The 24,046-nt window shown below is 35.2% G+C and overlaps 1 protein-coding gene and 1 non-coding gene across 2 annotated transcripts in view; both read left to right on the top strand.

Annotated features, from left to right (window-relative positions):
• Positions 1 to 24,046, top strand: part of KPNA4 (karyopherin subunit alpha 4) — a 62,117-nt gene that overhangs the window by 31,833 nt on the left and 6,238 nt on the right. The window contains exons 5-15 of the mRNA XM_061417179.1: positions 48 to 100; positions 3,069 to 3,164; positions 3,684 to 3,769; positions 5,245 to 5,331; positions 6,880 to 7,049; positions 7,155 to 7,199; positions 9,844 to 9,975; positions 13,350 to 13,478; positions 16,535 to 16,639; positions 19,510 to 19,581; positions 23,654 to 23,816. Coding sequence (XP_061273163.1) covers positions 48 to 100; positions 3,069 to 3,164; positions 3,684 to 3,769; positions 5,245 to 5,331; positions 6,880 to 7,049; positions 7,155 to 7,199; positions 9,844 to 9,975; positions 13,350 to 13,478; positions 16,535 to 16,639; positions 19,510 to 19,581; positions 23,654 to 23,816 — 1,138 coding nt within the window. The remainder of the gene's footprint in view (positions 1 to 47; positions 101 to 3,068; positions 3,165 to 3,683; positions 3,770 to 5,244; positions 5,332 to 6,879; positions 7,050 to 7,154; positions 7,200 to 9,843; positions 9,976 to 13,349; positions 13,479 to 16,534; positions 16,640 to 19,509; positions 19,582 to 23,653; positions 23,817 to 24,046) is intronic.
• On the top strand, positions 13,697 to 14,020 carry LOC133255409 (small Cajal body-specific RNA 7). The gene has a single exon (XR_009738933.1). It is a non-coding gene; the product is annotated as a small Cajal body-specific RNA 7 (non-coding RNA).

A 24,046-nucleotide genomic window follows, 5' to 3' on the forward strand; every position in this document is an offset into this window, starting at 1 on the left:
AACTAATTATTGTGTATCTGCATCAAAAATTGTTTGGTTTTTTATAGAATGCTTCAAGTGATAACCAAGGAATTCAATTAAGTGCAGTTCAAGCTGCTAGGTAAGTTAAGGACATATTTAATGTTTGTAACTTAGGTTTGGGTTTTTACTATATAGTAGTCCTGTTTCTTATTAACTTTGATGACAAACAATAAAAAATAGTCATAGACCTAATGAATTTATTTTAAAAATTATTCTCTAAGATTATTCTCTAATTTAGAATATTAAAATTAGCAAATTTCTAATTCACTAAAAACCAGAAACTTTAATGTACATTTAAAATGTGCAAACACTGGAGAAAGGTTGATTTGACATGTTATTGCTATAGACTAATAGAAAAACATTGTAAAACTTTTCATTCTTTAATGAATAATAGGTTTAATTTTATTAAAAGTCAGATTCTTCAGCTCCTGCTCGGGTAGCTGATTCTTCTCACAATTTTCATATTGATCAAACGATAAGTTGAATTAAAGCTTTAAAAGATGCTTACTCCTTGGAAAGTTATAACCAACCTAGAGAGCATATTGAAAAGCAGAGACATTACTTTGCCAACAAAGGTCTTTCTAGTCGAGGCTATGGTTTTTCCAGTGGTCATATATGGGGGTGAAAGTTGGACTGTGAAGAAAGCTGAATGCTGAAGAATTGATGCTTTTCAACTGTGGTGTTGGAGAAGACTCTTGAGAGTCCCTTGGACTGCAAGGAGGTCCAACCAGTCCATTCTGAAGGAGATCAACCCTGGGATTTCTTTGGAAGGACCGATGTGAAAGCTGAAACTCCAATACTTTGGCCACCTCATGTGAAGAGTTGACTCATTGGAAAAGACTCTGATGCTGGGAGGGATTGGGGGCAGGAGGAGAAGGGGACGACAGAGGATAAGATGGCTGGATGGCATCACCAACTCAATGGACATGAGTTTGAGTGAACTCCAGGAGTTGGTGATGGACAGGGAGGCCTGGCGTGCTGCAATTCATGGGGTCACAAAGAGTTGGACACGACTGAGCGACTGAACTGAACTGAACTAAACAGCATGTACAGGCTGCAAGATGTTAAGATTTAGGACTACAGAAACTCCTACTTATCATTTTACATATTTCTGTTGTAAAACCTGTGCACTCATATTTCAAAGGAAAAGCCAGAGAAACTTAACTACTGAGACATTTGTATTAATAAATAGCTTGGGGAAGACATGGTTGTATCATAGTACAATATAGTGGTTTCTTTGTTTTTTTATATATCTAAGAATAATACCCTATGTTCTAATTATCAGTAGGAAAGAGACACTTAAGCAAGAAATTAACTTGTTATAAAATGTTAAAGTGGAAAAAGACTTCACATCTTCATATAATATCTTATCCAGTGCTTTTGAGTCCCTTTTATGTTTATTAGACTTTGCTACTTTTGTATATTCACTGTATATGGCCTAGAACCGATAAGGAAATTATAAGATTACAGTGTTGTCCTCTACAGGTTAAAGAACTTATTAGAAAGGTCTTAGTTAATATAGGAAGAAAGTCACAGAAATCTTCATATCTCAGCAAATTAATGTTAATAGGAAGAATGATTAAGAAATTAATACATTATGCTCACCATTGTCAGTGTTAATTAAAATATTGGAGCAGCTCTTCTCAACATGAGTTCTGCAAGATAATGAAAGTCCTAAGGCAGGGTATCTGAAAATACAGTGTGTGGATCCCTAGGAGATCCTGAGATAACTTTAGGGGCTTTTATTTTCACAATAATTCTAAAAAAGAATAAGACTTTATTTGCCATTTTAAAAATTGTGTTAGCATTCACATTGATGTTGCAAAATTGGCTGGGTAAATTAACTGGCACCTTAGCACAAACCAAAACAGTGTCACCAAACTAATGATACATTGTATATATGGTATATACCATTTTGTAATCCAAGAAAAAACATCATTTCTCTTTAAGAATGTCCTCAGTGAAGTAGTAAAAAAGTTTTCTTTTATCAAATTTGAAACCTTGATTAACAAAGACTGGGTTAAAGACTGGCTTATATCCTATTTTGTGTAAAGAATTGTGCCATATATTATGGAAAATACTGTGAGGAGGCATGTGGAATAATTGTTGCTCTGTAGGAAGTTTAGAAGCTAATTGGGAAGGCAAAACTATATAAAAAATAGTGATGCTCAACAGTAAGTATGGCTGTATGCCATGTAGATATTCTTGGAATTTAGAGAGAGCAGCTCAGACGGTCAAGAATCTGCCTGCAGTGCAGGAGACCTGGGCTGGAAAGATCCCCTGAAGGAGGGCACGGCAACCCACTCCAGTATTCTTGCCTGGAGCTCTCCCCATGGACAAGAGGAGCCTGGTGGCCTACAGTCCATGGGGTTGTAAAGAGTCAGACACAACTGAGCAACTAAGCATACACACACAGGTTATATAGATAGAGTTTGCCTAGACAGAAAAGAGAGCATTCCGAGTGTGGGAAATAGGATTTAAAGGGCCTGCAAATTAGATTGAAATGTTGGGACAGACAACTGATCCTTGAATTACAGAGAATTAGTTAGACAAATAAAATGGAGTCAGTTTGTGGAATGTTACAAAGCTCAGTCAAGGAGTTTACATTGATAAGATAGTAAATTAGCAGCTATCACTTGGTTTATATATGGGAATAACATTTCCTTTAGTTGTTGAGAATGGTTGACCTTTTATGGTCTTTAATTTAGTGTATAGAGTAGGATAAAGAATTGGAAACTGGTATCAGCTATAAACTTGTACCAGCATCCTACACACTTTTGTCCTAACTTAAAAGAAGTGGTAAAGTGTTCATGTCTTTATGGTTGTTAGAACTATGTCTAATGATTCATGTCTACCATTTTTCCTAATTAGTAATAATTTCTGTGAATTTATAAATCTTTTTATAATAGAGAAAATTGCATTATATAAAATTTAAAAGTAACTTTCAAGAAGAGTGTGGCACATATTCAGGTTATTGTAATCAAACATTAATTTGAATTTAATTATGTTTCATTAAGTTTCATAAGGAGTATGTATATCTCTTATAGGAAGCTTTTGTCCAGTGATCGAAACCCACCAATTGATGACTTAATAAAATCTGGAATATTGCCTATTTTAGTCCATTGTCTTGAAAGAGATGACAAGTAAGTACATTCTTTTAAGAAATAATTTACAGTGTGTCCTTTGCAGAAGACAACATTTTCTTAGTAGTTAATTAGATCTTCAACGAAAAAAAAAAAGGGCTATAAGATGGAGTTGAAAAGCCAACGTGAAAAACAATATAAGATATGTTTACCCTAAGAGAAGATAAAGATCAAACGGGAACTTGCAAGTGAATTTAGTTAGCCTTTAAGCTTTGAAAATTAGTAAGATCTAGTTTATCCAGATAATTACTTGAGAAAGCTGTTTAGTTAGTAATGTGCAGGTATCTTAATAAAGAGTTCTTAATAAAAATAAGGACACCTTGAGAGGGTTATATGCTTTTTATACCAAAGAGATATTTTAAATGGTCATTGGAAGTTAAAAAATACTGGGTATATAGATCTTTTACATCAAAATATTTAATACTTTTAAAATGCTGGAAGGGAGGAGTGGTTGGTAGATATTTTGGGCCAATATAGAAATGCCTGCTGTTTAAAACAATTTGTTTTTTTTTTTTGTAGTCCTTCTTTACAGTTTGAAGCGGCATGGGCTTTGACAAACATTGCATCTGGAACCTCTGAACAAACTCAAGCAGTAGTTCAGTCTAGTAAGTTGGTTATTAAGAAACAAAATTGTAATTTTCCAAAAACATGTTATTTAAAACACTTAGTGCTTTTTCTGAAAGAATAGAGCTATTAAATTATAAAATAATTACTTTGAATTCAGTAACACATAAGGCAGTTGAAATAAGCCAACTTAAGTATGTTACTTTGATCATCTTATCCCAGTGAGTGACATGTTCTATTTTATAAAGTAGCCCTTTGAGAGAATGGCTTGAATTTTTTTTTCATTGTTATTATAGGATTGGTTGTTTATGTTCCAACAAATGTAGGTAGGAAATAATCACTGAGTTATGTTATTGTAACTTGAGATGTCCATGAGTATTATTTCATTCTGCTTCCCAGGTGGTGCTAGTGGTAAAGAACCCACCTACCAATGCAGGAAACAGTAGAGACACAGGTTTGATCCCTGGGTTGGGAAGATCCCCTGGAGAAGGGAATGACAACCCACTCCAATATTCTTGGCCGGAGAACTCAATGGACAGAGGAGCCTGATGGGCTATGGTCAGTAGGGTTGCAGATAGCTGGACACGAATGAAGTGACTTAGCACACACTAAACAAAGAAATTCATGAGTTTGAGAAGGTACTTTGAAAATCCCCTTGAAATATATAAGCAGTATTCTTGTCTAAGGGCTTCCCAGGTGGCTCAGTGGTAAAGAATCCACCTGCCAATGCAGGAGACGCAGGTTCGATCCCTGGGTTGGGAAGATCCCTTGGAAAAGGAAATGGCAACCCACTCCAGTATTCTTGCCTGGAGAATTCTATGAACAGAGGAGCCTGGCAGGCTACAGTTCATAGGGTCACACAGAGTCAGACACAACTGAATGACTAACACACACCTAAGTATACCTGACTGATCTCTATGTACTTAAAAGTAGCATTTTTCAAAACAATATCAGAAGGAAAAGAAATGGAAGAATCATGTATTCAGTGTAGTATTCTTCTGTTAAATGTCCCTCTGTATTTCCTTGTTGTTAAGTAACAGAAGCATTTTCTGATTCAAAATGTCTCATGTGGCCAGGTTAAAGACCCATGTGATATACTATTTTACATTTCTATATTCAAAAGTTATTTTAATTATTGGAGAGTTTTTCTTCAAATTTGAAGATAATACTTACTCTATAAGGAATTTTTTTAATTTAAATCCAGGTTTAATTATGAATAAAGTTTTATCCACTTAATTTGATATTTGTCTATATGTTGAAGCTGTCATTTTGATGGTGACAGTTTTGTCTGCTCCTCAGAAATTTTGTACTACTGTTATTCTAATGAAAATCATTTAATGAGAATTTATTTTCTATATGTATATTTTTTTGATAGACTCATTTCTTTTGGAATTTCAGCAAAGAAGTTCAGTTTTCAGTTTACAGTATTGACAACTTTTTTTTTTCAATTTTAAAAAAATCTAATATATAATAATATTTTCAGACTTAAATGATAGCATGTGTTTTCTTCCTTCAGATGCTGTGCCACTTTTCCTGAGGCTTCTCCATTCACCTCATCAGAATGTCTGTGAGCAAGCAGTGTGGGCCCTGGGAAATATCATAGGTTTGTCTAAAACTCATAATTCTAGTCCAGCAGTTGTTGTGATCATGTACTGTGTAGTACAAATGCCTACTAGGAGTTGAAAAGGAAAAGCAGCTTGCCGTTTTCAGTTCTAGTGTTTATGAACTATTTTACAGAAATTACAGCTGTTTAAGTGTAAACACATAGTAAACAGAAGGAACATTTTGTTGCTTATGCCATTATATCTCTTTTTATATAGTCAGCTCTTAGTTATTTGAATAATTACAAAATATGTGTATGATTTAGGTATTTTCCTCATCCTCCTTCATTACAGTGAGGTCCATTTTATTCCTCAACTCTCTTAACTGTCCTAGGAAATATTAAGAAAAAAGGAGGTGGTAAAACTTAAACCAAACTTTTTCTCTACAATAGCAGTTCTGAGAGGAATCTTAAGTTGAAAATTTTTATATCTCATAGATTTTAGTACAGTAAAATATAGTAATGTTGTCCACTATTATCATGAAGTCATCATCATACAGGTGTCTATATGACTGTCATATAGACAGCCTTGTTAAATGTTGACCACCGTGATTACCATACCTTTCTGGTTTTCTCTGATAAATAATTGCAAGAAGAATAATTAAAGACAGCTCCAGTATTTCAGGAATTTGTTTTTTAACTACAACATTAAGTTTACGCAAACTCAAAAATTAAAAAAGCTGGAGAATGGAAAAAATCTGGGGTCTGAACTGTATTGTGTACCATTATATTAAAAGTTATTTTTGCCACAGATTTTTTTTTTGCGTGGAAGTAATCAGCCTTGCTCTGATAAAGCTCTTCTTTATTACCCTTTTGGGGGCCAAGATGGAAGGTGAAGTATGGTTAGTGCCCCACAGTTGTGAGTTTTCAAATGGGCAGATTTCCCTATAAACTGTTCTCGGCATACAATATATTGCTGTTAGGAATGCTATCGTTTGTATATCCAGAGTCCCTTACTTTATATCAAATTTTAGATTTATAACTTTTAATACCACATCTTGATCTCTGGTTTTTAATTCTAGTGACATTATATAATAAATGGATACAAAAAGAACAAATATTTTATCTTCAAATGCTGTAGACATAGTTTACATAGTTTAAATATATAAAGTTAATATACTGTCTGTGCTTTGACGTTCAGGTCATCAGTATAAATTCTAGATATTTTTCTCTGTAATGGTATTCCCATATTTCTTTTTATAACATGAAGGTTTTTTAGAGTACCATTGAGAGAGAAGACAAAAAGCAACAATTCTCTGTTCACAAAGTACTTGAAAACCTTATTTAGGCTTCTGGCATTTAGATGCCATAAAAACATTTTATAGGTGAGCAGCATATAAACCTGAATACATGAATAATGTGCAAGGGAAGTCTTAGTACCTTATGTTACATCTCTTGGCTCAAAGACCTAAAATGTGAGCTAGGTTATTATTGTCTAAAACTGCTGCATATATCAAAATATATGGTTCAAGTAGAATAAGCAGCATATTGAACCCAGTGCTTTATGTTTTCTGAATTACTTATTGTATTAATAAATCTTCCTTCCTACAGGTGATGGGCCACAGTGTAGAGATTATGTCATAAGTCTTGGAGTTGTGAAACCTTTACTTTCCTTCATAAGTCCATCTATTCCTATAACATTCTTAAGAAATGTTACTTGGGTTATGGTCAACCTATGTCGCCACAAAGACCCACCACCCCCAATGGAAACCATTCAGGAGGTAACAAGTGTTTTTTGTATTTTTTTAAAAAACTAAAGTAGATATTATTATGTGTATATTTTTATCTATGTATATTTTAAAATCTATATATTTCTCCCTCTTTAGATTCTTCCAGCTCTTTGTGTTTTAATTCACCACACGGACGTAAATGTGAGTAAATGCTTTCCATCATATATTTTTATGTGTATATATATTTAAGGCTTCACCCTAGTTCAAGAACTGTTATACGTAGTTTGGTATTTTTGTATTTACTCTGTGTTTACCCATATCACAAAATGTAAATTTCAAGTGAAATCAAGCCTTTTATTTTGGTCTGGGCAGTAATGTGTGTGCATATATTATGTATTTTTTTTTGCGAAAACTGACATTAGAAGTTGTTAAAGTTGCCAGTTAGTAAGCTCTCACTAAGATTATAGCTTTGACTGTTCATAATCTTTTTATGGAAGCTCATTCTGACAGCTGGCCCGTGAGAGAACACATACGCCTAGTGGTATTATTTTTTGAAAGGTAAAAAAAGTGTGTGTGCCTTTATGCGTGCATTTGCATTCATGTACCATTCTTACACCAGACCATAAACGTCAGTTGCTCTTTAATTTCATTATTACTCTGTTAATTCATTTATAGTGACTTTGCTAATGGCCTCACTTGGTATAAAGATAATTCTTGAGTATCCAAACAACAGGGGAAAAAAAATCAGTGCAAACTAGATTTTAAACATAATAAATATATCCTACTCATTCTTTCTAACACAGCAATGGAAAAAGCAACTCAGGAAGAATGAATGAGTAGGAAACAGATCTAACTGCTTATAAAGTCAATCTAGCCTTCCTGTGTTAGAGGAGCTAGACATGTTATGGGTAAAAGGAAATCACATGAACAAAATGCATAGCAACCATCAGAAACGTGTAGTTTTTAAAAACACAGTTTGGTATGATCAGTGTGTGACAAACTGCTTCATTTCTTCAGTTTCTTACGTAGTAATACCTTTTTACCAAGATCTCTCTAAAGATATGGAACAACTTAAACTTCAAATTATACTACGTTAAGTTAGAATTATATTATGTGTTTGACATTCATAGAGGAACATGATCTTTGCTCTAAAGATATTTTTAATAGCTCCAAATAGTCTAAGCTCTTTAAAAGCAAACAGAAAACACACGTAAGCAAATTTTGGTTTTGGCTTTTTATAGTCAAATTTTTCATATTTTATTTTAAAAGATTTCCAAGAAAGATTAATCTCAAAGTTTGTAAGTCTACTGGAAAAATCAGATATCTTGGTTGACCTTATTTTCAGAGCTGTATTGTGTTCTTTCCACTTGTTTACCCCAATCCATTTGAGATTGTAACTCCATTTTTCTTACTCTTGATGTTATCTTGAATTTCCTAAACCAGTTCGCATTGTTCTTTTTTTACTAGCATTAGTGATATTGTTTGCTAAATAATAATGTTTACTAAAATTAAAATCTTCTTTGGTTAACACTTAGGAGCAAGTTCTTAAATCAGGCCATCAAAGAAGTAAAAATAACTAAAATAACGAAACTGTTTCCACAAACCATAAGTGAAATATTGAAATTACACGAGAGTTGTAATTAGTAAACTTATCCATAGACTTAACTTTGCTGACACAAAAAGTGCATATGAAGTTACTTTTGTGAGTTGAAATTTAGTTGTCTCACTTGTTTTGATACTTATGTGTGTGAATTTTTTCATTCAATGTCTTCTTTTTACATTAAAAAATATCCATAGTTCTTTCTTGAATTTCTGAAAGGAAAAATGACAAAGTGCTGTTTTCTTCTGGGGGCTTCTTGGATGTTATAAATATACCATTGATTTAGAATCTAAAGGTTCATAGAGTTCATATTCTAGAAAGGCTTTGAAAGTAAAGTTTCAAACATAATTTATTACTGTATCTTTGTCAATAATTGCATTATTTAGCAGCTTAACAGTTGTTTTTCATACTTTGTTTTGCCATAACTTCTAATTAGGACTTAACATACAAAGATGAAACACAGTGGCCTGTTGTACTTTGAAATATAATCATAATAAGTTAATTACATGAGCTTTTTTAAAAAAGTAGTTTTGGCAGCTGATGTAAATTATAGTTTGGTTGGTTGATTCATTGTTTTGTTTTTTTAAACTAGAACATGTTTTTTGATTATAGATCTCATAGGCTGACCTGTGGTTACTTTTAATGTCTTTATCTGTAGCTGTGGGAGACTTCTGGGAAATTGCCTCTGGTTTTACAAAGTAAAGCAAACTGGTTGGAAAAGATGAAAGTACTATAACCCTAATACTGGAGTGTTGGCTTTAGACCAGCCAACGTGGTACTGATGTGAGAACACCTTGAGTATATTCACCTACCCCAGATATTTTTAAAGTGGATACATATACATATAATGTTGGATACATATACTCTTTCCAACTGTATACATTTATCACAATGTCCTTGGGCCTATTATCCCTCCATCTGAGCATTGGGAAAGAGAATGTCTTTTTCTCATATTTTATGTGCTACATAGTATATTTGTATCTTTGTGATTGAGGAGTGGCTATTAGTGATTGGGATCATAATTAACCTAAATATCCTAACTATGACTGGAACATGAACATACTTGATACAGACATTCATAGTTGACGGTGCTTAGTATAATAGAGAAGGCTAACATTCCAGTGATTTTAAGTGAGAGCAAACAAGAAAGAAGATGGTAGAACAATCAGAGGTTAGTCCATATGGTTAACATTTTTTGAAATGAGAAAATATTCAAGGATTATTTTAATTGTTTTTATTCATTAGATATTGGTAGATACAGTCTGGGCCCTCTCTTACCTTACTGATGCTGGCAACGAACAGATACAGATGGTAATAGACTCTGGAATAGTCCCTCATTTGGTTCCTCTTCTCAGCCACCAGGAAGTTAAAGTGCAGGTGAGTTTTATATTAATAACATGCTACTATCTGCTTTAAACATGACATTCGAATATGGATAATATCAATAGTTTAAAGTATTTTTTAGTCTAATAATAATATATCTGTGATGGAAAAGAGTGAATTATTATATCCCCATTTTAAAGAAGGAGACAATGAGGTATGATTACTACAAGAATATCCCTTTTCCTTCAGAAAAAAAAGCCAAGTTGACTTCTTTGTAAATTACTGATCTCTAACGTAGAGCAGGGCAGTTCTTAAAGCAACTTGGGTAGCATCTGAAACAAGTATTGATGATTTTATGTTTCCTACTTTCCCTGTTTTTCTTCTTTTACTCTCCTACTCTTTTTTCCCCCTACAGCTGTCCTTTTTTACTCTTCTTCACTGCACCTGGCAAGTTTAGTTAATGCTCAGCGTCACTGGCACTGTGATAAAGGCTCTGTACTGAAATGTGCTGCTTAGGGGCTTCCTAACTTGTATTCTTCCAGTTATGTAAAATCGTTTTCTTTGATTTTTGTTTTATTGTATTATTTTAAAATCCTTCCATAGAAATATCCCAAATAACCTGCATCTAGAAAAAGCTAATAAAGAGAAGGTGAGACGTTCACACAGTTTTAAGCAATAACTGTCAAACAACGGTGGTAAAGGGAGGTGCAGCAAGATCTCCCTGTCCTTCAGAGGTAAATAGGGTGCTTTAATCATAGAATGACAAAGAACCTATAAACTACAATAATAGCATAAGGAAAACTGTTAACCAGATTCACTTTATCAACCTTGGCCAGATGATAAAATCAGGTGTGTGAAGCTTAAAGAAAAAAATTGGTTTCCCTTGCCCAACTTTTAGAATTTGTTTCAATAAATCTGCTATATTTCCTTGAAATCTGGGCTTTAAAAAGCTCTTCATATGCTATCAAAATGAAAACCCATCTCTAAAATTTAAAGCACTTTAAAGAAAAGAAGGAACACTTAGCTAAATTCACAAATAATTGATTAATAGAATACTTTGTCATTTAGGGGTATTTGTAGTCTATTTTAAATATTCCTACTAAATTCTTATCATGAAGTTTGCATTTCTTAAATGTGGTATTTATGTCTTGGTATAGGTTTTTGGTTTGCATTTTGTTTTTTTTTCTGAATGCATCTTCACTTTTAATACTGGACTTTGAGAAAATAGCGCTTAGACTTTTACTTTAGCCAGCTCTCAGAGAAATTTAATGTTCTATACCTTACCTGATTACTAATACAGATTTTGTAAAACTTTTTTAATTTTTCATGCCATAAATTTGACATGTAGAAAGAATAATGTAATGAACTATGTAGGTTTCCTGTATATTTCTACTTCCCCTCCAGATTACTTTGACACAAATCCCAGATATTGTATAATTTCATCCAGCTTGCATCTGTAAGAAGTAAGCCTATTTTTTAACATTCACAGTACTGTTAAGAGCACTTTAGAAATAATCATTCAAATCCAATCAGTATCTGAATTTTACTTTTTGCCTCTTTTTTTTCCCACAACTTGACCAAATCAGTAGGTCTTCAAACAAGGTCAGCACATTACATTTAGTAGCCATGCCCTTACGTTTCTGTTACTCTTCCTTTATTCTTTCCCTTATTAAATTTATTTGTTGAAGAAACTGCTGCTAAGCTGCTAAGTCACGTCAGTCGTGTCCAACTCTGTGCGACCCCATAGATGGCAGCCCACCAGGCTCCCCCGTCCCTGGGATTCTCCAGGCAAGAACACTGGAGTGGGTTGCCATTTCCTTCTCCAATGCATGAAAGTGAAAAGGGAAAGTGAAGTCGCTCAGTCGCGTTCGACTCTTTGCGACCCCATGGACTGCAGCCCACCAGGCTCCTCCATCCACGGGATTTTCCAGGCAAGAGTACTGGAGTGGGTCGCCAGTGCATTCTCCAGTTGAAGAAACTGGCTCACTACAAAACATTTTTGAAAGAAATTAAATAAGACCTAAATAAGTAGAAAGATACCTATGTTTGTGGATTGAAAGATTCAGTATTAGGGTGGTAATGGTCCCCCAAATTATCTACAGATTAAATGCAGTTCTTGTTAAAATCGATATTGAAAATACAGTGGACCCAGAAATAGCCAAAACAGTCTTGAAAAAGGAGTCAAGTTTGGGGACTTCTCACTTAAAACCTGACTACAAAGCTAGAGAAAACAAAATTGTGATTCTAGTATAAGGATAGACATACAGATCAATGAAATAGAATCAAGAGTCCAGAAAGAAACTCATATATTTGTGATCAGTTGATTTTCAACAAGGGTGCCAAGAAAATTCAGTGAGCAAAAACAGTCTTTTCAACAAGTGGTTCTGAGGCTACTGGATATCCATATATATAAAGGAATGAAGTTGGATCCCTATTTCACACTATATTTTTAAAAAATAAACTCAAAAATGAATCACAGCTATTATTAAATGAAAACAGGTATTATGAAACATCTGGAAATATAAACCTCTTACAAGGCATAAATCTTCATAACCTTGAATTAGGCAGTAGTTTCTTAGATTTGACAGTTAGAAGCCAAAGAAAAAATGCCCCCCCGCCCCCCAAATTAGACTTCCAAAATTTAAAACTTCTAAAGAGACCATCAAGAAAGTGAAGAGACAACCCACACAATGGAAGGGGATATTCACAGATCATATATGAAATAGGATTTGTGTCTAGAATACATAAAAAACTCTTAAAACTCAACAAAAAATGGCAACCCAATTCTAAATGGTTTTTAAAAAGTAATGTTTTCCAAAGAAGACATACAGATGGTCAGTAAGCACATAAGATGTTCAACATCATTAGTCACTAAGGTAATGTAAATCAAAGCCACAGTGAAGTACTACTTTATACGCACCAGGATTGCTATAATCCAAAAGACAGTAACATGTGTTGGCAAGAATGTAAAGAAAATATGATCCTTGTACATTACTGGTAAGAATGTAAAATGGTATAGCCTCTTTGGAATGTAATTTGACAGTACCTGGAAAAGTTAGACAGTTATTATATGACCCAGAAATTCCACACCCAGGTGTATGCCCAAGAAAACTGAAAACGTGTTCACACAAAACTTCTGTATTATCTTATTTTCTTTATGGTCATAATTATTATCTAAAGTTATCCTTCATACTTACTTGTTTATTGACCATTTACTCTTATAGTAACGGAGGCTCCCTAAGAACTGAGGTTGTATCTGACCTATTCACTCCTCTGTTTCTAAATCAGTGTCTGACACAACTTGCTCAAAAATATAGATTGCCATGAATGAATGAAGATATTTCTCATAGTCTGCCTAATACACCTTTGTGTATAATGAGTGATTCCTGTAGAACAGCATCATCTTATTAAATATTTTTATGTTTCAGACAGCAGCACTTCGAGCTGTAGGCAATATTGTTACTGGAACTGATGAGCAAACACAAGTAGTTTTAAACTGTGATGCTCTTTCACACTTCCCTGCACTTCTGACACATCCCAAAGAGAAAATTAATAAAGTAAGTATTTTTAAATACTGTTTAATAAATAGCATGTGAAGAAGTCATTTTCATTTATGAAATTACATGGTTGAGAATCTTTAATATTTATTGTTAATATAAGCTGTCATTTAGACATTACGAGAAACTAAGATATTTTACTCTTTATGATATGGACTGGTACATGATTTTCCATTTTTACAATAAACCAGTTGCAAACAGTGCAAACTTGGCTCTCCTGGAAATGATGAAATAGAGATAATTGGGTGTTAAATGTTGTATGATTAGAAAATTTTAATATCTAAGTAATCTTAAGTTTAATATTTTTTAACTGATAGTGTGTGTATGTGCGTGTGCATGTGTGTGTGCTTGTGGAGGCTATGAAAAGGGGGCACTGACTGGTGATGCTGATACTGGAGTGCATCTGAGGCTGTTGTAGAAGTGCATGGGTTGTTGATTACAACATTGCCTATGATTATAGCCCAGGAGCAGCTCACCTAAGTAGCCTAGCACCTTAAAATCTCTGACAGGTTCACTGAACGTGATCCTGTGATCTGATCCAAAAGAGCCTTCTGCACATTAGGAGTAAAATTTGTTTACTAGTTTTTTAAAAGAGAGAAAATGTTTCCTTTAGTAAATTGATATGTTTAATAGATTTATTAAGTTTATAAATTATAGTAATATCCTACATAGGACACTAGGCAGATATTTTGTCTCATTTCTTTTTTTTTTTTGTCTCATTTCTTTCTGTGTTTTCAAGTTGCTTTTATTTTCTATGAGGAAAAGCGATTTGTAATCCTCTTGGTAGCAGTAGCACCATTGTGGTATAAAGGGTAGCATAAAAAGATCATTGAGGTAGATCAGTAAAGCCGTTGAACATCTGATTCTGTTTTATCTTTGAGGTGGTGCAGTAAATGAATATTACAAATAAGTGTACAAAAACAATCCGTTGTTTCATTTTTGTGTGTTTTCATCATCATGAATAATTGAGATACTCATCCATTTTGGCTAGGTCTCTTGATCAGAATAGAAGAGGGAATAAATAAAATTTGTGTTTGTATTCAGTTCAGTCGCTCAGTCGTGTCTGACTCTTTACGACCCCATGAACTGTAGCATGCCAGGCCTCCCTGTCCATCATCAACTCCTGGAGCCTACTCAAACTCATGTCCATTGAGTCGGTGATGCCATCCATCCATCTCATCGTCTGTTGTCCCCTTTTTCTCCTGCCTTCAATCCAGCATCAGGGTCTTTTCAAATTAGTCAGTTCTTTGCATCAGGTGGCCAGAGTATTGAAGTTCCAGCTTCAGCATCAGTCCTTCCAATGAATATTCAGGATTGATTTCCTTTAGGATGAACTGGGTGGATCTCCTTGCAGTCCAAGGGACTCTCAAAAGTCTTCTCCAACACCACAGTTCAAAAGTATCAGTTCTTCAGCGCTCAGCTTTCTTTATAGTCCAACTCTCACATCCATACATGACTTCTGGAAAAACCGTAGCTTTGACTAGACAGACCCTTGTCAGCAAAGTAATGTCTCTGATTTTTAATATGCTGTCTAGGTTGGTCATAGCTTTTCTTCTAAGGAGCAAGTGTCTTTTAATTTCATGGCTGCATTCACCACCTGCAGTGATTTTACAGCCCCAAAAAACAAAGTCTGTCACTGTTTCCCCAGCTATTTGCCATGAAGTGCAGGGACCAGATGCCATTATCTTAGTTTTTTGAACGTTGAGTTTTAAGCCAACTTTTTCACTCTCCTCTTTCACTTTCATCAAGAGGCTCTTTAGTTCTTCACTTTCTGTCTTAAGGGTGGTATCTTCTGCGTATCTGAGGTTATTGATATTTCTCCCATCAATATTGATTCCAGCTTGTGCTTCATCCAGTCCAGCATTTCTCATGATGTACTCTGCATATAAGTTAAATAAGCAGGGTGACAATATTCAGCCTTGATGTACTCCTTTCCCGATTTGGAACCAGTCTGTTGTTCCATGTCCAGTTCTAACTGTTGCTTTTTGACCTGCATACAGATTCCTCAGGGAGGCAGGTCAAGTGGTCTGGTATTCCCATCTCTTTCAGAATTTTCCAGTTTGTTTTGATCCACACAGTCAATGGAGAAGGCAATGGCACCCCACTCCAGTACTCTTGCCTAGAAAGTCCCATGGACAGAGGAGCCTGGTGGGCTGCAGTCCATGGGGTCGCTAAGAGTCGGACATGACTGAGCGACTTCACTTTCACTTTTCACTTTCATGCATTGGAGAAGGAAATGGCAACCCACTCCAGTGTTCTTGCCTGGAGAATCCCAGGGACGGGGGAGCCTGGTGGGCTGCCATCTATGGGGTCGCACAGAGTTGGACACGACTGAAGTGACTTAGCAGCAGCAGCAGCACAAAGTCAAAGGCTTTGGCATAGTCAATAAAGCAGAAATAGATGTTTTTTTCTGGAACTCTCTTGCTTTTTTGATGATCTGGCGGATGTTGGCAATTTGATCTCTGGTTCCTCTGCCTTTTCTAAAACCAGCTTGAACATCTGGAAGTTCACGGTTCACGTACTGTTGAAGCCTGGCTTGGAGAATTTAGAGCATTACTTTACTAGCATGTGAGATGAGTGCAATTGTGCGGTAGTTTGAGCATTCTTTGGCATTGCCTTTCTTTGGGATTATATTGAAAACTGACCTTTTCCAGTCCTGTGGCTGCTGCTGAATTTTCCAAATTTGCTGGCATACCGAGTGCAGCACTTTCACAGCATCATCTTTTAGGATTTGAAATAGCTCAACTGGAATTCCATCACCTCTGCTGGGTTGTTAGAGTTCATCAATTTCTTAGTATTTGTTCAGCCAAGCTTCTTTATAGTCTTAGTGCTTGGAACATTTTCAAGAAGTTTTTAGAAGGTTAGTTTATTTCATTAGCAATTTGTCCAAGGAAAAATACAGAAAAGGGGACAGGGAAATACAGATGCTGAAATTTTTTATTATGAAACTCATTCCATAGTAAAAATCATTTGGTCATGGTAGTGAATGCTTTTTCCTACTTCAGCTGCAGATTTTATTTTTCAGTAAGAAATATTAAAGGAGTTTTTTTCTACAGGAAGCAGTGTGGTTCCTCTCTAACATCACTGCAGGAAATCAGCAGCAGGTTCAGGCAGTAATTGATGCCAATCTTGTACCAATGATAATACACCTTTTGGATAAGGTAAGAAAGTCATCTTGTTAGTATCTGTGTAAGAGGAGAAGAACTTAATATAACTAATTGTGTGTATATATATTTTTCTGTTTAATTAGAATTGATACAGTGGCATGAGTAGTACAGTAAAGTAGTATTAATATTAAAACTTACAAGCAATTTTTATATACATGAAACATTTCTTTTTAGAAACCACTGGCCCTTTTTCTTATTCTTTTATCAAAATTACCATTATCTTAGAATTTATTAAAAATCATATATGCTTGAATATTGTTCCATGCACTTTACATATATTACCTTATTTAATGCTGTAACTCTATAAGGTCAAGAATTATTTCCATTTGACAGATGAAGAAACTCCAGTATAGACAAATAAACTGCCCAAGATCAAACAGCAAGTAATTGTGCTATTTAGTCATATGCCATGTCATCACATGCTTACATTAACTTTTGGGAAGGACACAATTTAAAATGTCACAATCAAAAAATAAAATGTCACAATCACAGCATGCGGGTTTTTTCCTGAACACTGATCTGTTCATTAAAGAGAAGTTATCTCTATCCTCTTTTCCTCCATGTTTCTTACAAACTGCTAGATTGGGTTCAGTTTTTAGGGAAAAATATTTAATGCTCTAATGATTCACATGGGGAGATTCATTCTGTTTATCCTACATTTAGTGATAATTTAGATTGATAAGTGAGCTCAAGTGTTACCAGACTGTTCCACCCATTATTATAATGTTATTCATCATTCTTTCACATAGTGGTTTTTAAGCAGTCATGATGAACAGTACCTAGATCTCTTATTTTACTAGGAACTGCAAAATGATGACTTTGTAATTGTGTCATTCTTTATGTATTAGGCGTGATTCTTCAGTAAAGAAGATTAAAGAGCGTTTCCTTATCAGCTGTTTGTTTACTCTTAAATATATATTAAAAGCAAGATAAATGTTTGATTCCTGCTTATTATCATTCAGTTTTTAGAATGACATGGTTCCCTAGCAACCTCAAAAGGAGACTAGTGCGAAGTTTTCAGTGTCATTAGGAAATTACGGATTTACATACATTTATTTTTATTAAAAGTTTCAGTCCTTTGTAGTTATTCTTTCTGACACTCAGGTTGTCCCTGACCAGTGGGAATCTCTTTTAAGTTTGGTGCCTGTCTTTTTAACATCACCCGAGTATTTGTTGAGAGCTTCCTACCTTTTGGATATGACATGATTCTTGGGCGCTTTTTTTTGGTATATTTTCTGACCTAGACCTAGAATTAACTATTTTCAGGGTGTCTTGCTTCCTTTTTGTAGCAAGTGGTATTTAAAGGTCATAGTTCAGATACTAAGGATGATCATTGCTACAAGATTGTCATGATATCTATCTAGGCTTGAATGAATAAAATAGGAAGTAAATTTTTTTTTTTTTTTTTTAAGAAAATGAAAGATATACATATTGTAATTTTTGTAAACATGAGAATTCATAAAAACAAATTGTGAATGAAAGAAAGCTATCAGATATCACTAAGATAACTTTTTTATTTTCACTTATTTGATTTTGTATTTTTATCTCATCTATGGTGGAAATCTTTCTGTAGACACAGTTACTTGACATATATTGAGGTATATAATATAAAATCTGTCAAAATAACAAGACCACATTGATGCTAATAACATCACTACTCCACTTTTGGGATTTCCTTGAGGATTTTTTTTCTTCAGGATATATTCCATCAATGATGTACTTAAAAATAATGTCACTTGAAATAATTTCTATATGTGTAGTTAAGCCACCAGCTTAATATACAGTTTTTTGTTTCTGTGTTTTCTTTTATTTGGGGAAATTGCTTCAGTTTTGGGGTTTTATTTTTCTTTATTTTTGCGCATGCCAAGAGGCTTATGGTTTCTTAGTTCCTCATTCAGACCCTCAGTAATGAGAGTGTGGAGACCTAACCATTGGACTGCTAAAAAATTCCCTTTTTTATTTTGTTTTTGGTTATGTAAAGCATTTATAGTTTCCAAGTGAAAAATAAGTACCTTGTTTTCAAGGTAATACACAAAGGTCTAACTTCTGTCTCTGTCTGTTCTTCCCTACTCTTTCCCTTAATTTTTGGGTTATTCTAATATTGTTTCTTCTTTAAATATAAGCAAATGTCTATGTAAGGTTTTTTCCGCGTGCCAGGTTACATTTAGGATCACTGGATCCACAAATAGACATAAATTTGCTATATAATGCCCATTTATTGCAAGTAAGGTTGTGCACTGTTTTACACTCCTACCAGTCTTACTGACAGATACTTGGGTTTTCTCAATCTGATAAGTAAAAGTAGATGTCCTACTGCAGCTTTTTTTTTTTGAAGTATGGTTGATTTAGTGTTCAGTATTAATCCATTGTGGTTTTTTAAATTTTCTTGGTTAACTCTCAAAGGTGAGATTATTAAATCAAATATATGACTTCTTAAATTTATTTTTTAATTTGTATGAGAGTAACCTTTATAAGAGTAGTCTTTATCAGTCTCATTAATCATGGGTATTTTTATTTTTAAAACTATGTGTTTAAAAAGATACTTTATTTCACCTTGACATTTCTTTGACTAAAGTAAAATTGTAACTTCCTTATTTTTTTTAACTGATTTTCCTGTATTTTATCATTGACTTCATTTGATATTATGAACAGCAATATCAAGTCAGTTTGTTGTTGGGAAAGTTCACAAAATAGAATCTCCATTTGTTTAGGGTAAATTGGGTTCAAAGCCTTATTTTTATTATATGGATACATAAAGGCTAGAAGAAAACCAGGGGGAGTATGCAGTTGAAAAATCATTTCAGGAAACACCTTTTCCAGTTTATCTTATATTGCAGTTTATATCCTTTACTTTGCTTTTGTAGGGAGATTTTGGCACTCAGAAAGAAGCTGCGTGGGCCATAAGTAACTTAACAATTAGTGGAAGAAAGGATCAAGTAAGTTCAGCTCTTATGTATGTCTCAAAACTGATAAGTAATAGTACTAATAATTCTAAGGTTTGTATTTCAGTAAATCATAATTTAAGATAATAGCAAGATAATAGACATCCTGTGATATATAAAAGTGTCACCTTGAATTCCTTTAGTTATATTTCATAAATGTGAAGTGTTCACTTTCCAGCTTCTTGGCCTACAAGAGTTTTTCTAATCCAGGGTAAGATGAAGCACTTATTGTCAGCATTGTTTTTGTTTTTTAATGTTTTTTTGTTTTTTTAATGCCAGTTCCTGGACCAGGGACTGTACACCCATGCCTGCTGCCTTGGCAGCACAGAGTCTTAACCTCTAGACTGCCAGGAAAGTCCCAGTCCCAGATACGTTTCACAGACAAGTAAAAAGGGGAAATTTGGAGCACATAATTGTCACAGATAAGCCATAGACTGAATCCACTCAAATATGAATATAGAGCAGAATATAAATATATTACATGGCAATAACTAATATAAAGATGATAGAAAATTTTCAGATTTTATGGAACCACAGAATAGCAGATTGAGAGGTGGCCAGGTATATGACAGTGCTAAATATTAAAGCAAAGAAAGGATGCTGTCACACTGAACAATTGTAATTTAAAAAAAATTACCTGGCCTCTTAAATGACTTCATAATTTAATATTAAAGGAGAAAGGCTCTCTGAAGGAAGTACTCCTTATGGCAGAGAAATGTGTCACATGAAATGGGTTGATTCCTTCATTTTCACTTCAGTTTTTTTTCTCTAAGTTCGTGAAAAACAAACATACTGCATAAAAAGAAAAGGTTAATGTAGGCTAACGTAACATGGAGAAGGGAATTCCACTGGAGAAGGGAATAGCAAACCACTTCAGCATTCTTGTCTTGAGAACCCCATGAACAGTATGAAAAGGCTAAATGATAGGATACCAAAAGAGGAACTCCCCAGGTCGGTAGGTGCCCAATATACTACTGGAGATCAGTGGAGAAATAACTCCAGAAAGAATGAAGGGATGGAGCCAAAGCAAAAACAATACCCAGTTGTCGATGAGACTGGTGATAGAAGCAAGGTCCAATGTATAATAAGCAATATTGCATAGGAACCTGGAATGTTAGCTAAGTCCATGAATCAAGGCAAATTAGAAGTAGTCAAATAGGAGATGGCAAGAGTGAACGTCAACATTCTAGGAATCGCGAGCTAAAATGGACTGGAATGGGTGAATTTAACTCAGATGACCATTATATCTACTACTGTGGCAGGAATCCCTTAGAAGAAATGGAGTAGCCATCATGATCAACAAAACAGTCTGAAATGCAGTACTTGGATGCAATTTCAAAAACAACAGAATGATCTCTGTTCGTTTCCAAAGCCAACCATTCAGTATCACAGTAATCCAAGTCTATGCCCCAACCAGTAACGCTGAAGAAGCTGAAGTTGAACGGTTCTATGAAGACCTCCAAGACCTTTTAGAACTAACACCCCAAAAAGATGTCCTTTTCATTATAGGGGACTGGAATGCAAAACTAGGAAGTCAAGAAACACCTGGGGTAACAGGCAAATTTGGCCTTGGAATACGGAATGAAGCAGGGCAAAGGCTAATAGAGTTTTGCCAAGAAAATTCACTGGTCATAGCAAACACCCTCTTCCAACAACACAAGAGAAGACTACATACGGATATCACCAGATTGTCAACACCAAAATCAGATTGATTATATTCTGTGCAGCCAAAGATGGAGAAGCTCTATATAGTCAGCAAAAACAAGACCGGGAGCTGACTGTGGCTCAGATCATAAACTCCTTATTGCCAAATTCAAACTTAAATTGAAGAAAGTAGGGAAAATCACTAGACCATTCACATATGACCTAAATCAAATCCCTTATGTTATACAGTGGAAGTAAGAAATAGATTTAAGGGCCTAGATCTGATAGATAGAGTGCCTGATGAACTATGGATGGAGGTTCGTGACATTGTACAGGAGACAGAGATCAAGACCATCCCCAAGGAAAAGAAATGCAAAAAAGCAAAATGGCTGTCTGGGGAGGCCTTACAAATAGCTGTGAAAAGAAGAGAAACGAAAAGCAAAGGAGAAAAGGAAAGATATAAGCATCTGAATGCAGAGTTCCAAAGAATAGCAAGGAGAGATAAAGCCTTCCTCAGCAATCCATGCAAAAAAATAGAGGAAAACAACAGAATGGGAAAGACTAGAGATCTCTTCAAGAAAATTAGAGATACCAAGGGAACATTTCATGCAAACATGGGCCCAATAAAGGACAGAAATGGTATGTACCTAACAGAAGCAGAAGATATTAAGAAGAGATGGCAAGAATACACAGAAGAACTGTACAAAAAAGATCTTCACGACCGAGATAATCACGATGGTGTGATCACTGACCTAGAGCCAGACATCCTGAAATGTGAAGTCAAGTGGGCCTTAGAAAGAAAGCATCACTATGAACAAAGCTAATGGAGGTGATGAAATTCCAGTTCAGCTATTTCACATCCTGAAAAATAATGCTGTGAATGTGCTGCACTCAATATGTGAGCAAATTTGGAAAACTCATCAGTGGCCACAGGACTGGAAAAGGTCAGTTTTCATTCCAATCCCAAAGAAAGGCAATGCCAAAGAATGCTCAAACTGCTGCACAATTGCACTCATCTCACACACTAGTAAAGTAATGCCCAAAATTCTCCAAGCCAGGCTTCAGGAATACGTGAACCGTGAACTTCCAGATGTTCAAGCTGGTTTTAGAAAAGGCAGAGGAACCAGAGATCAAATTGCCAACATCCGCCGGATCATCGAAAAAGCAAGAGAATTCCAGAAAAACATATATTTCTGCTTTATTGACTATGCCAAAGCCTTTGACTGTGTGGATCACAATAAACTGTGGAAAATTCTTCAAGAGATGGGAATACCAGACCACCTGACCTGCCTCTAGAGAAACCTATATGCAAGTCAGGAAGCAACAGTTAGAACTGCACATGATACAACAGACTGGTTCCAAATAGGAAAAGGAGTACGTCAAGGCTGTATACTGTCACCCTGCTTATTTAACTTCTATGCAGAGTACATCACGAGAAATGCTGGGCTGGAAGAAGCACAAGCTGGAATCAAGATTGCCGGGAGAAATATCAATAACCTCAGATATGCAGATGACACCACCCTTGTGGCAGAAAGTGAAGAGGAACTAAAGAGCCTCTTGATGAAAGTGAAAGAGGAGAGTGAGAAAGTTGGCTCAAAGCTCACCATTCAGAAAACGAAGATCATGGCATCTGGTCCCATCACTTCATGGGAAATAGATGGGGAAACAGTGGAAACAGTGTCAGACTTTATTTTTGGGGCTCCAACATCACTGCAGCTGGTGACTGCAGCCATAAAATTAAAAGACGCTTACTCCTTGGAAGGAAAGTTATGACCAACCTAGACAGCATATTCAAAAGCAGAGACATTACTTTGCCAACAAAGGTCGATCTAGTCAAGACTATGGTTTTTCCAGTGGTCATGTATGGGTGTGAAAGTTGGACTGTGAAGAAAGCTGAGTGCCGAAGAATTGATGCTTTTGAACTGTGGTGTTGGAGAAGACTCCTGAGAGTCCCTGGGACTGCAAGGAGATCCAACGAGTCCATTCTAAAGGAGATCAGTCTTGGGTGTTCTTTGGAAGGACTGATGCTAAAGCTGAAACTCCGATACTTTGGCCACCTCATGCAAAGAGTTGACTCATTGGAAAACACTCTGATGCTGGGAGGGATTGGGGGCAGGAGGAGAAGGGGACTACAGAGGATGAGATGGCTAGATGGCATCACTGACTCGATGGACATGAGTTTGAGTGAACTCCAGGAGTTGGTGATGGACAGGGAGGCCTGGCGTGCTGCAATTCATGGGGTCACAAAGAGTTGGAGACGATTGAGCGACTGAACTGAACTGAAACTGAACTTAACATGTGAGAAATGAGGTCATATTTCCAAATTCAAGATTATAAAGTCAGAATTATTCCAGTGAGATAACAGGATGCACAAAAGAAGTTCACTGAACATTTATTATATCATGGTATTTTTGTTCTTCAGGTGGCCTACCTAATCCAACAAAATGTTATCCCACCTTTTTGCAACTTGCTGACTGTAAAAGATGCACAAGTTGTGCAAGTAGTACTCGATGGACTAAGTAATATATTAAAAATGGCTGAAGATGAGGCAGAAACCATAGCCAATCTTATAGAAGAATGTGGAGGTAAGTTTATTATATGCTGTTATTCCACATTTTAATATTCTTTTTGTAACTACTTTTATTTTCAAATGCACACTTCTATATTTTTCTGTCTAAATACTATATTCTATATGTACAGTCCTGCTGAGCTTGCTGCATATTCTTAGGTAACTGAATTGCTGCCATATATTGAACAGGCACTGTGCTAAGATACTGGGAAGACAGTGATAAACAAGACACAGTCCTTGCCCTCA

Source organism: Bos javanicus, chromosome 1, assembly GCF_032452875.1.
Source record: "Bos javanicus breed banteng chromosome 1, ARS-OSU_banteng_1.0, whole genome shotgun sequence".
Taxonomy (NCBI): domain Eukaryota; kingdom Metazoa; phylum Chordata; class Mammalia; order Artiodactyla; family Bovidae; genus Bos; species Bos javanicus.